The 17,475-nt window shown below is 40.8% G+C and overlaps 1 protein-coding gene across 1 annotated transcript in view; it reads right to left on the reverse strand.

The window, feature by feature from the left end:
• Nucleotides 1–3,144: 3,144 nt before the first annotated feature.
• IGF1R (insulin like growth factor 1 receptor) overlaps nt 3,145–17,475 on the reverse strand; it is a 272,165-nt gene continuing 257,834 nt past the window's right edge. The window contains exons 20-21 of the mRNA XM_074966524.1: nt 13,515–13,649; nt 3,145–5,634 (exon numbers count right to left, since the gene is read on the reverse strand). Of these exons, the coding sequence (XP_074822625.1) occupies nt 5,268–5,634; nt 13,515–13,649 (502 nt within the window). The 3' untranslated portion in view covers nt 3,145–5,267. The remainder of the gene's footprint in view (nt 5,635–13,514; nt 13,650–17,475) is intronic.

The following is a 17,475-nucleotide window of genomic DNA, read 5'->3' on the forward strand; positions in this document are numbered from 1 at the left end:
AAAATAAAAAGAGTAACAGAAGAAAGTGTTACTTGTACTACTGGAATGAAAAGGGTTTTTAAAATATACATATATGTATACCAACAACAGGAGCGTCATTCATTTAGGCTTGGGTTGTACTTAACACCCCTCAGCAGTTCCCAGAGGATCTAATAGCAGTTCCATCTGGTGACCAGTCATCCTGGGCAAACTGGGCTTTTTATTGACACCAACAGGAGCATCAGTGCAAACACATCTAGAGTCATACATCACTTAGAACCAGCTTTAAAGAACGGAGGCATCACACCGAGAAAGAGGCTTGGTGGAACATGTGCTGGCCTCAAGTTTTGCATCATACTCGGCTTCTGTGTCTAGTCTATTACCCCAACAAAAAGAATATCATATTTAGTACCAAGCATGTGATACTTCTGTATTTATATAATAGTCACCTTCCTTTGCAACCAAACCACCTTCTGTACCACTGAAAGATTTAATGATGACAAAGTCAGATGAGAAGAATGGCCCACATACTTAAATCAAACTTTCTTGCTCCCTTAGTGATGCCAGTTTGTTACTGATATCTTGGTACCATTTGTCAGAACGCTTGTTTTGCGGATTGGGTGGGTTTTTGTTTTTTTAATCAATCATGCTCAGAAATGGGATTACTACAGTTTTAGTCAAACACAGCGGAAGTTCTAAATTCTCCATATCAGCAAGCCAGTGGTCTCTCAGGAAAAGGAAGCATAATTCGCCATTTTATGCCAATATCAAGCCATTAATTCTCCATTGTTCACATACACAATGTTATTTACTGTTAAAGGGAGATCTGCATGAAAAACCCAGGCAGATAAAGCTATTCAGAATGCACAAAAAACAACAACAAAATGCTGTAGAAACCAACATGGAATTAGGCTAGAATTGTGAGCAGAGAATAGAATGGTACTTGCGAAGGTGGTTTGGTCCAAGAGAACTGACTTTGTCATCACATGTGCATACTTCGTTTAGTCACATGACTGCCTCTCATTTAAGTGCTTTTGAAATGTTTATCACAATGGGGTACTATATTGTTAGTGTTTTTTCCTAATATATTTTTTAAACCACCTATATAACAATTAAAAAAAAAACCAAAAACATTAACTTGGACAGTTTTAACAAAACCCTCATAGCCAGCTGAAAGATCTGAGGATCTCCAGTTGTGGAAATCAGTATGTGCAAGAGAGAGGAGCAGTCACTACACCAAAAGGTCACTGTCAAATTAGGGAAATTAAAAAACAAAAAGGAAACCCAGTCAATCTGAAATGTTGTTGGCTTTTTCTGGTGTTAGGGAGAAACGCTCCCTCCAAAGACAAACTCTGTCGTACTTAACCGCAGCACTGTATAGTCAAGAGGCCATGTACATCTCAAAGTATCCAAGCGCCACATTATTCAGATACCACAGCTAACACCTGCATGAACAGCTGCCAGAATCAGAAAAAAAGAGAAACCTTATAGATTGTGTTAATGGCGGGCTTGTGTTATGTTAGTACTGTATGCTTGTAAACCAGGTAAGCACTGTCAGAGGGAAGTCAGAATTTGACGGCTGGTCCATCAGAATCCAGAGTGATGAAGTATGTGTAGAGAGGGGGTTGGGAGGGACTGGATTTCTCCTGGCACATTCAAATTTCCCATTTAACGTTTAGTTTTGAGAAATCAGGGCTCTTGCCAAACAGAAGTAGCAAATGTAAAGACCCCACGTTGTCAACGCAGTCTAGTGTTATCAGGTAGCCTGTGATATTTTTGCCCTTTTTGATTTGGTCAAGACAGCAATGCTACTGCTGTATGCTCCAAGTTCTTTTTAGGTGCTGATTCAGTCAAATGTCCTTTTGGTGCTTGTGGCATCTGAGAAAAACTGGGAAGAATGACTTAGCCCCACTCTTAAGGATTAACTGAAAGGCCGTTTATTTCATTTTAACAACCCTAGACTTTCAAATATGGTAAACAATTGGCTTCCATAATGAATTTGATCAAATACCATCATTCAATCCCCCTACAGCTGTCAGCTCTCTCCCAACTCAGCAGAACATATAGAGATTTGCTGAACTATGACTGCAACGTCAGGGCATTTCACAGCTTCCGAGACTCCTTGAAGAATGGTGGTCTTAAGTCAAACGATTCTCAGGTGTGTCTCCTCCCCTCCCCACAACATAAATCTTAAAAATGCTACCAAAAAAGGGCAAACTGCTATAAAATAACATGAGAACCCTCTGAAGTGACCCTTTGGGAAAAGTAGCGACCGCTTCTCTCCAAAACCTAGAGTATGTGGTTTGTAGAGTGAGTGTGAAGTTACCAGTATCAACGGCATTTCTATCGGCTGCTGAGAAATGTGAGATGTATTTTTTTTTATATATACACATATAAAAAAATAAGAGTGAGGTAGATAAATGTTTGAAAAAAATCAAAAACTGTCCCCCTGTCATACTTGAAAACCCTTATCTCAGTATTTAAATTTATTATGGGGCATCTCTACAGTGATTTAAACTGATATCACAAAAATAAATAAAAAAATCCTACATAGAATACCTTCTTAATTAACTTGTTTTTTTTTTTTTGTCTTTTCTTTAAAGGGAAAAATAACTATGGGACAGAGGCAAGAGAAGATAGTGGGACCTAAAACTACACAAGCAAAAAGCACTACAAACATTTTTTTTTTTTAAATCTCCAGTCACAACGAGCAATCAGTATATTTTAATTCTTTGTTCTTACTCAAAAAAAGTTAACATTTCCATCCCAGAACAACCTCTTTACTGCCATCATTTGGTTGGATCAGTGCTAAACAAGGGGTTAGATGCTATAAGTAACTTTAGATGAGCAACTGTTATGGCTCCTTTATTTTAGACTTACATCATGGCCCCCACCACACCCTCCTTAAACCCTGCCTCCTTGCCCACCACATTCATAAAGCTTCCTCTGCCAAACAAGCAAGCTACTATTCTCTTTTGTGCTGAAGTTTGGTCTATGGTCTGAGCAACAAGCTTGTATTTGTACACGTTTCCACAGCTGCTGTATTTAACTGTTTGCTAGCAAACCTGGTGGCCCCCACCCACTTGAGGGCACACTCATCCTCCCTGCATGATCTCCACAGCATGCTATCATCGAGGTTGCTGGCAAATCGGGGGGGGGGGGGGGGGGGAGAATGGGATTTTGAACAAGGTGCAGCCCAGAAATGTGGCCTTTCAACATCTTCTAATGACAAGACCTAGTAGCTGAGGTCTGCTAGATCAGAACGTTGAATGGCCATTTACATAAAAACGCCTGGCACGGACAGCTCAACTGATGTAGACTAGACACAGCTGTTGTTCATGGGATGGAAGGGTTAAAATATTCATTTTAAAAAATAGAGACCCAAAAGCCTGGTGTCCGCTGTTGTACCCAACAATTAAAAAAATATATATATATGCGTGTGTCACAACCAAAATAAGAGGCAAAGGAAGGAGTGGGGTCTGACTCTTGTACAACGATGAATATGAACACTGAACAAGAATGTACTCAATAGGTAACCTTTTTTTTTCTGACCTGAGTTTGTATCGTGCCTTGCACTGTAACAGACTCGCGTGCTGCATGGGCAGAGGTTAGCGGAGGGAGGGAGGGTGTGGTTAAAACCACCACTACCACAGCACCACTGGAGTGCTACTGGTTAATTACCCCTTCTCCCCCAGTCCCTTCAACAGCTCTGTATCCCACACAGTCAAGATGTTGTAAAACAACTAATGGGAAAAAAAAAAAAGGAGGAAATGTATTTATAAAAAGCCATTAAACAGTTCATGGCAAATCATGTTACAGGGATCAATTACTAGGAAGAAGGAAGTAAAAGTTACACACTATAGTACAAAGCATAAGAAATTTGTTGGAGTGGGGGGAAGGGAAGGAGGGCAGACCTGAAGGTTTTCATAGATTAAATCCACAAAGATAAAGAACAAAAAAAATAGCAGCTTTTTTCTGTACAGACATATAGATGAGTATCTGAACCGTAAAAAAGTTATAAAAGTGACACAAAAGACAATGTGTATGCAAATGATCCATGGTCTAACATAGAACTGCAAGACCCTTCAAGAAGTCTTAACCCTTCGAGAAGTCTAATAACAGAGAGAAAAGGTCAACAAAGCGTCGTATACTTGAATCCGTTACCGCTTTTTTGTCTTCTCCAATTTTTGTTTCAACATGTGTTTTCCTGCTAGCCTGAGAAGGAGGGCAGGCTGCAATGATGGAGATCCCTTCCGGTTCATTTCAGGCTGGTTTGCTGTTTTTGGCGTGCGGTCGACTTTTTGCACGAAGTATATATAGAGTGTACGAGAGAGAGAGAGAGACAGAGTGTGTGTATGTGTGTGTGATATTTGGCTCACCACTGCCAGTTTTGTCCAGAATTCTTGGTGGGGGAGGGTGGGTGGGGGGAGGGCTGTTTCTAAACCCTGCCCCCCTTTCCTCTCCATCATGAGAAAACAAATCACGTTTTGTCCAGTTGAAAAAAAGATCTAGACAATCTGATTTTTTAAAATACCAGTGTATGATTGAATGGAGTGTATTGGTCAGTATCTCTTTTAAATGGAGCAGTTGATTACTGTGCTCCTTCCAAGCCTACAAAAACAAACACACACCCCCCACCCCACGAAACAAAACCACCACCACCCCAAAAAAGTTCAGTTTTTTGGCAAAATTTGGCAGCGTTGAAAATGGTAACAACCTTGGATGAATGATGGCCCTTTTTTAATTCTTTTATGTGTTCCTAAAAAGGTTAGAGTAACATTAAAAATCCAGTCTTTTTTTCTTTTCTTCTTTCTGTCTTTATAAAGACCTACAGTGTTAAGCAGGTGCTTGCAAGGGCTAACGGGGAGCCACCTGGCCTGCAATTTCTTTGATCTGATAAAAGTGCTGTATGGTTGAACTTGCACGCAGATATGTTTCCCATTATGAAGCAGAAAGAAAGAGAGAGAGAGAGAGAGAGAAAGAGAAGAGACACATCAGATCTCAAGTTTTCTGTTGCTATTAAGTGTTAACATTAGAGTTTTAAAAGGCTGACTGTGCGCCCCACTGAACGGAGTCCTTTACTGAAATAAACATCTGTTTGCATATTGAACAAAGAAAAACTAACGTGTTTACTGAAAAGAGGATTCTCCCATGTGCAGCTATGGCAGTTCTGAAGATCCACTGAGGTACAGTAGGCTTTTGAATATATTTTCTTTTCTTTCTTTCTTCCCCCAATGTGTGTGTGTGTGTGTGTGTGTGTGTGTTTGTGAGATTCTGGGTTTTAAGGATCAGCAGGCCGAAGACTGGGGCAAAGGTAAGGCCCGTTCGTTCTTGCGTCCCCCGTTCATGTGTGCGTACGGCTGTCTCTCCTCAAAGCTGGCCCGCAGCACCACCACGCCTGGGCCGTTCTCAGCTTTATGTCCTGAGTGCTTGTCAGTGGGTTGGAGGGTGGAGGAGGGATCTAAAGGAATGCTCTCCATGTTTTCAGTCTCCAGATCGAGTTCCTCGGTGTCTGGAGGCTTGTTCTCTTCACTGTAGAAGAAGGAGACCTCTTTGAATCCTGGATCCAGCTCATCCTTAATGCTGCTGATTATTTCCAGGAAGGAGGGCCTCATCTTGGGGTTGTACTGCCAGCACATCCGCATCAACTCAAACCTGGAATGAAAAAAGGAAAAAAAACCCACCATAATAACAAAAAAATCCTAGCAAAATAATACGCATATGCAATTTGATATATTTACATAAGTCCTTTTTGAACCCTGAAATACACTCCATTCTGACTTTTCACACTGCAGCCATACAATACTTCTACATCCTGCCATTGCACAGGTTCCATTGCTTAATTGCACTGAACAAAAGTATTCATAATATGAAATACAACACTAAGAGTACAAGTCTCCTAAAACCAGAAATACCCTCGGTGGAGTTACAACCTGGCTCCCCCCGCCCCAGTTTCGAATTGACAAGTTTGAATATGCTATAGGATACGGGAGCGATTCAGGCAGATTATTTGCACCAAAGTTATGAAGAACATAGTTTACTAAATTGTAAAGGCCAGAAAGGATCACTGTAATTGTCTAGTCTGCCCTCTTGAACACCACAGGCCACTGACATGTCAGCCAGTAATTCCTGCATAGAGTCCAATAAATGATGATTGAATTAGAGCATATATTTAGAGAAACATTCAATCTTGATTAAAGGAAGAATGAGGAAGAAATCACCTAAAATGGACAGAGAAGCTAAACAGACTGACATCTTTTTGCAGGACGTCTTCACGTCTTTCACTGCACAGTGTTTTCTCAAATATGCACTCCTTTTTGCAGTGCTTATCTGAATCGTCTCCAATTTTTCAATACTTTTTGTACGTTATGGACACCAATAGCACTCTCATCAATACCATATATCACCTCTCCACCTTTACTCAACATTCTCCTGTTTCATTCAAAGACGGTTGGTCTTCTTTGCCACAACGTCACACAGAGATCACATTCAGTCAATTAACTACTTCGACTAGTTGGTACTTTTCAGAGTCAACGCTTTCTCACATATAATCCCCTGTCTCGTAAGTCTGGCCTTCAATAAAAAAAAAAAAAGAAAAAGAAAAACCATACCATGCCAAACTCCTGGAAAGCAAAAAGGTGACACCATGTTTTCTGAGAGAGAGAACCATCACCTTGAATGCCTTGTAAATTTGAATGTTGCAACCCAGTTTGCTTTAAACTCTCAATTGATTTTTACTTTTAGCCAGCGATGCAGTAATATTTTACAGCTCACCTGTTTTAATACATCTGTGACAGCATCCCACACTGGCAAAACAAAACCACAAGATGCAACAGCAACACACGTATAATGAAAATAGCATTTTTTTATGACATTGCAAGACTGGATATTCCTCTCAGATCAGTCTGCACTTTGAATGCAACACAACTCAGTATTTCGCCCTCACAGATCACCCATCTCCTTGCAACACTCAAACATGCACTCATGCAAAATTAAGGTCCACCCTAATGGATTACAGAATTTATAGATAGCCCCCAATGGTTTGGGGGCGACCACTCATACTAATACCAACACAGATTTCAACTATGCTCATTAAACAGCCTAAGCCTCTTAAAACAAGACTATCCTCAGAGATCTGACTTATTTAAATAAAACTTTCGACTTGGAACATGGATTTCCCAGATCATATAGTCAGCATTCTATTCCCCAAATTATGTTGTCTATAGGCTTTGATCAATATGTAAAACATCCCCAAGTTAATGAAGGATTAAAGAGAAAAAAATCAGATGTCCAAGAAGGCATTTAACCCTCTGCAAGCTCGGTTCACACCTACTCCTGACAAAAGCAAGTAAAATCAAATTGAAATGCCTGTAAAAGTGTTCCCTGTCATATAGGTTCAATATCAGAGTCATCTGGGCTGAGGAGACTCCACTTTTGAAATACATTACCAAAGTAACTATTTCCGAGGAAATACATTTTGATTTTTAAAGAGACAAACACTGTCGAGTTAAAAAAGCCTCACCACTGACTCTGGTTCCTTCATGCCAGAGCAGCGTAAACAGGCTCTTAAACCCCCACATCTGGGCAGGGACTACTTCCCAGCATGGACACTACGGAAGACAGTCAGAGGGTGCGTCCCGAGGAACCCCTCCCAAGCAGCATGCTGGAGGTGGGAGGGTATATTGAGATGTGACCACAGCAAACAGTACTGTGGAGATTCCAGACAGTGCTGCGGCCCATAGGACAGCCCAGGGAGGCTCCATAATTTAGAAGGGCCCCAACGTTTGTCTAAATTATGCTAGGATGTTCTCCCGTCTCCAGAGCAGCTCAGGATTGGGACAGTACAAAGGTGACTTAAAGCCACTGTAATCCTCAATACCCCAGTAACTCTAATTAACCCCAATGGAAGAATTTCCAGCATCCAGTTTACTTTTCACAATTTACTATTTATTTTTTGCGGTATATTCTGCATGCAAGGAAAACAGACTAGCTAGTTTCACTTTCTAGTTCTCATGCACTCACTCATGTCTTCACCCAGGATTTTCTGCACTATTACCCTCAAAGTCATGGGTACATACTTCCAAAAAGAAACAAAATCAACACTCAGTAAATCTGCTTCTTGTCAGCAAGGAAGAGAGACAGAATTATTGTTATTTTTACTTGTGGGAGGCACTGATACTATGGAGAAAAGAAACAGATAAGCGAGATAGCATGCTGCCATGTTTGGGGGGAATGTTTAAATCCAAACAAAAATGATCTCCACTGAAATGTTTCTTTCAGCTACAAACACATTTCTGTTGGGTACAATTTGATATTATCAGGAACAAAAATCAACTACCTGATTATAACCGTTTAACATGCAAAGACTAAAAGTAATCTAGAAAAACAATCTGTAGCACGAAAAATCAAATAAACTGCTAGCCGCTGCATCACAACATACATGTATATGTATAAAAACATATTTTTTTTATTTTTAAAACCTTTATATTTAGATTGAAGTCAACCTATAAAAATGTGTCTTCCCCTCCGTACAAAAGAAGAGAAAGTCTGACACACACACTATCTATAGCTAGACACACACACACACACAAATATATAAAATCCATTTCTGATACTTCATTGCTGTTTTCTCTCCAGCTGACTGCTATGTTCCTGAATAGAAGCATCAGCTGGGGCCAAGAACACTGGATATTCACTGGCTCAGAGCCCTGCGGCCTAGGGGCAATGCTAAGGAGATGCCACAAGCAGTGAAGTAATCCATGTGACATCAGCACAAACAAGAACATGTGATGTTTCTTTTAAGCCATTCCAGAATCAAAAACCTTAAGAGTACTTCCCATAAAAGGAAGGGTTTTTTTTTTCTTTTCTTTTTTTTACTCTGTGGGATTGGAGGCCTTGTTTACACCATCTCAATAAGAAAACTTTCCAGTAGACAATTGGAAGAATTTACGGACTGATAAAACTCTCTTTTTATTTTAAAATATCTGAGGGATGGCAAGCCAGACCTGGGAAATTACAGCAATCACCAAGCAGCAGAATATTGAGTGTCCTTGAAATGAATTTTCCACTTTCTACTTACACAGAAATGCAGCAAAAGTCATTGTACTTTCTGCACTGGGGCATTAACTAGATAAATTGCTGGAAAAGCCATATTCCTTTTTAATATTTTGAGCGACTACGAGAGACCATAATTAACTCAATATATATTTGTAATATGCATCAGAGTTGATTCCTTACAACTGGGTCTGATGACAGCTAGGAACTTAGAAGGAAGAGTAAGGGCTGTTACTATCCTGCTGCCCACTACATCCGCTAAAAAGCAGGAATGACTTCTGTATTTGTCTTAAGTGGTGCAAGCGGTAGCTCCTGGCTTTAAAATGAGCCGTAACCACAGACAAAGCAAAAATCAGAACTGTTTAAACTGGCTGGTAATCTAAGCTACAGATGAGGGAAGCCAGTGTTCAAAGCATTCTTGCTTCAAACACAGAATTCTCCCTCCTGCCTCAACTAAACTAACTTTTAAAATCCCAGCGGGAACACACTAGGAGCTTTAACAGTAACAAAATTCCTTGATGTACAGTTGCAGTGTGACGCGCAGCGCACTGCTATTACAACTGCAGTATATAAGATGCTACTTACGTGGCAAAAGGAGGAAAAGCAGCAACACATCTCCTAGGTTATTACTAATGTCCAGCTCCCATGTCCTATTGTATGGTCAAATGTGTGACATTATGGAAAATATACCTTCACCCTCATACCCAAATAAGTACAACCACCTAAAAATGTCATTTCTTTGGCACTTAGTTCCTTTTCAAATACTTTCCACTTCGCTGAACGCTAATGCAACTGCCAAATGCCACCCAACAAGGTCTGTCTTTGAATGAGCACAAGGGAAAACCCCACTGCAAAATAAAATTTGTCACATTCTTCAAGTGTCCTTTCTTTCTGATCCATCTAGAAGTTAATGACTCTCTACTGATAGAAGGTAGGAAAGCATAGCAACATACAAGCATACCATCCACACAAGATGGAACCTCAGAACCTTTGACACTGCAGTGTGTGTGGCGGGGGTGGGGGGGTCTAAGAGAAATAGCCCTGAGCATTGCTCACATGTACTGTTATGTTTCCGTAATCTGGATAGTTAATGTAGTAGATTATTAACCAGCGAGGGTCGTGGTGGTTTTTCCTGTGTAGCATTTTACCCTCTCCATCCTTTTGGGGGAGCTTTTGTACTACACTGTGCTCCAATTTACCCCAAAGGGTAAACATGTAGGTTGCCTCCTCAGACATCAGCCGCCCACCATTTTATTTTAGCTGCTTTCAAAACAGACATATTTGGAGAGGGAGGCCCCACGGCTACAAAGGTGTGTCTTGCGATACATTTATACTGTCTCATTCCTAGCTCCCCTTCCGGGCTTGCCATGTACACTATGCTGAGCGCAAGAAGTGTACTGACTTTCCTGCAGCAAACTGACTTAGCTTCCTGGACACCTTGAATTGAATATTAAAATACCTTCGATCGACAGGCAGACAGAATTACGGTTGATGCATCTCTGTGGTGGCTGCACTCTTAACAATTCCCAGTGGGGCTGACGTGCCAGGGAACACAATGCTTTGCAAGAAAAACCTTCCAGTCTTAAGGGTCAAAACCAGAGAGAAAATCACCACCACACCTATCCCCCTCCACCAAAAAAAGGAACTTCCCACATTTGATATAGGTCTTCATAGAATGTTTGCCAACAATTGCCTTGCATAAACGGAGGATGTGCAATGAGACTAGCACCGAATTCCAGGGCCATCTGTGCCTTAGAACAATGCACAGAAATGTACTTTCCAAGGATTTTCTTCTTCCTGACATACCCATTGATGACCAGAAACAGGCTATACTGCAGTGGTTCTCAAACTTTTGTATTGGTGACCCCTTTCACACAGTAAGCCTCTGAGTGCACCTCCCCTTATAAATGAAAACACTTTTTTATATTTAACACTATTATAAATACTGTAGGTGAAGCAGGGTTTGGGGGTGGAGGCTGACAGCTCGCAATCCCCCACCTAATAACCTCACAACCCCCTGAGGGTCATGACCCCCAGTTTGAGAACCCCTGATATACAGGGAGGAATAAAGGTGGGGGAAGAGAGATCTCTGCATACTGACCACTCCTCTGTGTGTACCCATAGTGATATAAAAGGAAGAGCTCACTAATTGGAGTGGTTGTGGTCAGGCTTGTTGAGAGAAATTTGGGGCTCCAGTACATCATATTCACTGGGACCCTACCCTCTCCCATTTCGCTTTATTTACACAGATGTTAAGAGACATTTTGGGAGCCCCTCCGACCACAGGGCTGATGTACCACTGTCCTCTCTTTCCTCTCCACTCATCAGCCCTGGCTGTGATCCCCAGACGTTGTTTGGTGATACTGTTTTACAACATCTCACGTTGTTGGGCTGCAGTGTAGGCAAGAGGGGGGATGTGAAGAACTGGCTCAGCAAGGAGTTAGCAACTCTGAATAGGCTCACTGACAGCCAAGCAAATGTCTGCGTGTAGAGCTGAGTTAGGGCACATCTCTGGTGCTTTCACATGGATTTGACCAGAATGGGGAGTCTGTTGAACAGGGCAGGCTGTGAGGGAGGGTGGGGCAAGTCACTGAGGTTTCAAGAGTTAAAAGCACTTTTAATTTTCTGCCTTTTAGAAGATGCAGAGGCACTTTATGCACAATCCAATCTATGAAGCATCACTCATCCATCCGTCCCTGCCAGGGACGGAAGGGGAGAACTGGCAGGATAGATTCTATTTTCCCTCTCCCCCTGGAGAAGAGGAGGTGTCAGCTGGAGGGATGAGGGGAGAGATTTTCCCACCACAGTATATTTAAGCCTGCCTCATTGTGCTGGGGGGGGATAGAATAGATAACCTATTATGGTCCCTTCCAGCCCTATGCTTCTATAATTCCTATTCATATGCCAGGTTAATGAGGAATTTCTAAAGCTAAATCCCTTGCCAAGTTCATTCCCATTGTACAACTTGCTTTCCTAGGGCTGCCTGAAACAAGATCACCTTACCTAGGTCCCTCCACATGCTCAGCCCCTGCTGTATAATTCCCATAATGTCAAGCATAATTTCAAAGCCATCTGACTGCCAGAAATTCTCCACAGAATCATGGAAGGGAAAGAATGTGAGATGGGGGCGTCATATGGCAGTCAGACCTCCTCCTTCCACTGCCCACGGCCCATCCTCCTCCAACAACAAAACACTGACTGTCATCTGAAACCAAAGCAAGTCCTCCAGCCAGAGGCTCTTTTCCTAAGAATCCCAAGCAGCTGATGCCCTTAAGTGATTGCATCCCTTCCGTGGGCCTCCAACAAATTTCAATAACTGCAAGACGCAGCATTTCCTGCCAGAAAGCTAGTTTGGGAAGCATATCAAAGTAGTAAAAGACTGAACAACTGAAACTACTGTACACAAAACCCAGCAGAAGTATTTTAACAATGTAAAGCGAAAGGCTGAAGCCTGTTGTAGCTGTAGACACTCTGGAGCAATGAGACTTGATTAAACACTGATAATAGGACTGGATAAAGCTATTTGGAGATTTCTTTCTCTTTATGCTTACAGGAAAGGAAATTGTGAAGGGAGGAGAAAATGTTGACCTCAATGCAGTGAGTGCTATCAACTGTGGTAATAGGTCCAGAGCTGCTCTGGGAAGAAGAATTATTGCATTATTTTATCTGCATGCTGAATTAGGAAGTTTGGATTCCAAAGGGTTAATTCACAATTTATTTCAGCCGCCCCAAACTCCTGCTTTTCTCTTTTTATACCCAACCACATTATTTTAAATCAAATAGAAAAGTTTAAGAAAGACAACTCGGATAATCTCCCCAAACAGAAACATTTATTTTACACAACTTATATTTCCTGGGATATAGAAAACAAGCGTTTTAGCAGCTTATTTGAGAACCTAAGTTTAGCTAATGTGGGATTCTTATTACTAGCGAAGTTACTTTAAGGCACATGTTCAGTTTACAGGGACAGTTCAAATAGAAACTAGCACTGCTAGAGCATTTTAACAATCCTTCATTCTGCCTTTATAGTTGCTTATTTGGATTTTGATGGGAGAAGAGAGAGGAGAAAGGAGGTTACATAGAAGGGACATGTTAAATATACTTGGCTCAAAACAGATGTAGCACTGCAGCACCAATGAACAGTGGAGGTCAGAACGAGGCTGATCCCATGAGTAAGACAGAGCCCATGCTCTAAGAGAGACTGTTGATGCTTCCAACAGTTATACCACAACATCAATGAATTAAAAACAGTCCCGTCAGCTCACAAGAGTATGAACGTGGTCTCTCAACTGCCACCAGACTCAAGCCCATAATTATTTTATCTAACATTCTCATTAGAACATTATCTATATGTCAGTGTTCCACTATAGTAATAGTTGGATTTACCTTCATAACTCAGCATCACAGTTTAAAGAGGACATCAGAGGAGTGCACCGCAATCAAGCTCAAAGTGAAAAATAAAGATGACAGGAGATACTTACAGCATATCAGGACAGTTGTCTGGTTTCTCCAATAAGCCTCCCTCCATCACAAAGCGAAGAACTTGCTCGTTGGACATGCCTTGGTATGGTTGCTCTGCTAATGTTGCAATTTCCCAAAGGACAACACCAAAGGACCTAGAAAACAATTACAACTTAAAAAGCGTTAAGCAAACAAGCAAGATTTTGGTTTAGACTATGGCGGGCTGTTTTCTTCAAAAACCCTCACCAACTTGACTGCTCAGGATACTGGTAACACGATAAGAAAACTTGCATTGCTAAGCCACCATTATAACTCTGAGTTGGTGGTGACCAAGAGCTGTTAACATCAGTTAGCTACGTGGCAGCCCAGTGTTAATGAGCTGGGGATCTCCGTCTAGGCTCTGTGTCAACAAAAACCAGCACTGTTCTTGACTCTAACTGGCAGCCTAGCTGCTTTGTCCATTCTTCTCTCCACAGGTGCACCTTCCAAATTCAGGTATGAGGGGCATTTGTGGGAATGGGTGGAGGGGAGAGAGCAGTGAAGAGAGCTGCTCACGTCCCGTTTCTGTGTTTAGAGGATGTCTCTGTCCAGCAGATAGCCCTTCACTAAACTCATTATAAAAAAACCCTTAAAATCATGTAACTCTTTAAGCCTAAGAATTACACTTGAATATACAACTGCTGCGGTGACAGATGAGGCTGAGCCTGAAAGGCCCCTGAAATGATTAGTGTAACCCTGACAGGTTTAAAAAAAAAAAAAAAAAAAAAAAAAAAAACGGAAAACTACTCATGTGACATTAATTCTCTCAGATATTCAGGTACTTTTAGCAAATGGGGATAGAAAGGGAGCTCAGGAAGACAAGCATGCAGGAGCATAGCCCTCATCTGAGGGCAGCTGCTTTTTTCCCTTCATTTTGTCTGAGTTTTTCCCAGTTCAGCCATGACATGGCTACCTATTAAAATGTAAGCCTGCAAATGCCATATGGTTTGTTCTCCATATAAATATCTGCTTGTGGCACAGGAATACTTTTCGGTGAATACTGGTTTCTCGATTTGTCACTCTGCTTTAGGTTCTCCCACATGCCAACTTACAGACGCAATGCAAACATCAAGACATATCTGAGACATGACAGCATCTAATGCAACTCGCTTGCTTTTAATCATATAGGATGCAAAAATTTACATCTTTCTGGGCCTCTTGCACCAAGAGCCAACGCTGTGCTACTAAGATCGGTTTCGAACATTTAAACCCTCTTGGGAAGCTCAACTGTCATTTTGCAAGACACAGGGTACCTATGTACATATCTGCAAAAGAACAGTAGGAGAAAGGTGCTGATCTAGTAGCCTGAGCTGTTCATTAGGTAATAGAGACAAGTATAATTATGATTTAAAAGCACTTGTGAAAAATGTCCTGTTTCTTTTCCATGACAAGCTTACATAGAACTAAGCAGCTCCTTCATGTAATTAAAGATAAAACTTAACATTTTAAATGGCCTGATGCACCTACAGAAATTTTCTTAAAACATCTGTTCCGTAAACTAACATTAGATCAAGATGTACAATAATATCAACAATCTCTACAGGAATTAAGAGTCATCTCATTTACACACTGTTGAGCAGCAAAGAACAATTCTATGCTTTCAAAATCAGATCCTTGTTTTCACCACTACTGCACCCAGCCCAACTTACTGGGCTGTGTGCTAGCAGTTAGGTTTGTGTTGTGAAAACAAGAGTTCAATATTATTAGGCAGTTATGGTAGAGTGCTTGTACATCTCAGGTTATCCACTATATCTAAAATGGGTTCCTGTTTAAACCAGAAATGACAAAAGGGTTTTGCAACTATACAGTTACACATGGAACAAAATAAAATAAAAATCTCTGCTCCACTTTTTGGTGCCTGACTGCTATTCTGATAGCCACAGGAAAGGGGCTACTGAGTTTATTTCCTGAGTGCTACTTACACACTAGAGATTACATTGCAAGGAACAAATCTGCATTGCTTCTTTAAAATAGTTGAGCAGATCTAACAGAAATTGTAAATGGCAAAGATCTATCATACAGAAAGACTTTGTGGCTCTGGTTCCCAAAAGATACTGCATTAATTTTAAGATCTTAGCCCCCTCCTTGCCACCCAACAAAAAGTCTTCCCTAGTTACCTCATTCCTCAGTCTTTAAGAACAATAAAAAAGTGAATTACCAAACTAAACCCTCGCCCTTCAAACCCTCCAGACACACTTTTACAGTTTGCCATTTCACCTGACAGCTTATAAATCCTGATGTCTGGACATTTGCAGTTTTCTCATTTTGACATTTGGCTTCTAAAAATGGCATCCAAGAATGTGGAACCTGATGTCACAATCGTCTCAGTATTTCTATTTTGTGAAGCAAGGAAAATACCCACAAAAAATAGCCAAACACTATTGTTTGCATGAAGCAACTTCAAAGCCTGAACACTGAAAAGGAGAGTCAGGTGATTTTCCTGATATCAGGAGGTCTTTAATGTATAGCGTCTGGTCTGTTCTATATGCTATTTAAAACAGACTGGAACGGCGGTTTTACTCACAAGCAGATCAAATAACAAGACACTGAGTATTTCATGACAGTGATAAGTTGGGCTTCAGTGCTTTTGAGATGTTCACAAGTTTAAATCTTTTGAATTTAAGGATTTTGGGTATGTGTAGTTGAATGTGAGGGTATGAAATATACTCTGATTATTGATACACATGTACACAGACACACACTATATTCCCCATATTTAACCTTTACTTCATACCTTGACAATTACACCTGCAAAGGAGGATTTAGAAAAATGTTTTAGTTGTTTCTAGCATTAGACATTAAATAATCCTAAAGGAAATATTTTAGAAGGGTAATAAGTATTCACAGAATCATAGGACAGGAAGGGACCTCAAGAGGTCATCTAGTCCAGTCCCTTGCAATCATGGCAGGACTAAGTATTTATCTATACATCCCTGATGGTGTTTGTCTAACCTGCTCTTAAAAAATCTTCAATGATGGAAATTCCACAACCTCCATCGGTGATTTATTCTGGTGCTTAACCACCCTGACAGTTAGGAAGTTTTTCCTAATGTCCTACCTAAACCATCCTTGCTGAATTTAAGCCCATTGCTTCTTGTCCTGTCTTCAAAGGTTAAGGAGAACAATTTTTCTCCCTCTTCCTTGTAACAACCTTTTATATACTTGAAAACTGTTATGTCCCCTCTCCGTCTTCTCTTCTCCAGACTAAACAAACCAATTTTTTTCAGCATGCCCTCATAGGTCATGTTTTCTAGACCTTTAATCATTTTTGTTGCTCTTCTCTGGACTTTCTCCAGTTCGTCCAGATCTTTCCTAAAATGTGGTGCCCAAAGGTGACGAACTATTCCCCAAAGGTCATTTTTTTCTCTGGGTGAGTGTTATAATTTTTACACTGAATACGGAGTTACAGAAAAGTATATGTAGTCAGCTCCCAAAAATTCTTTCCAAGGAAACAAAGATCTATTTCTCAATGCTTCTGGAATTGGAAGCTATGCATTCTGAAATATGCTCATTCACATAAACATCATGCCTGAATATTTCTAAGCTCTAAAGTTCCTCTTGTAAGAGCCGTAGTATAGTAGCATACAACTGACAATTTCTATTTTTACAAGCAGAAGTCTGTTATGCCAAAGAAATAATCTTTTTTAAGGTTGGTCTTTTCCAGCCTTGTCTTTGGTGATTTGCTTTCCCCCTCCACCCCTTCTTTTGCAGCTGCTGCTAAGATACCTATGTTTTGGGATTACATGGTTGTGCCACTGTTGAAGTGAAGTAGTGTTTGTTTAACCTTGCTTTGGATTGAGTAATGGATTATATAGCTCTATATAGAGTATTCTCTCTCTGTTCCTCACAACACTGCCGTGGTAAAGAATCACACACTTGTTTCATGCCACTGATGTTTAAATGGCAGAAGTGGCTGCATTTTAAGCACTCAAAACTTTCTGA

The sequence above is a fragment of the Natator depressus genome, chromosome 10, assembly GCF_965152275.1.
Source record: "Natator depressus isolate rNatDep1 chromosome 10, rNatDep2.hap1, whole genome shotgun sequence".
NCBI classification, from domain to species: domain Eukaryota; kingdom Metazoa; phylum Chordata; order Testudines; family Cheloniidae; genus Natator; species Natator depressus.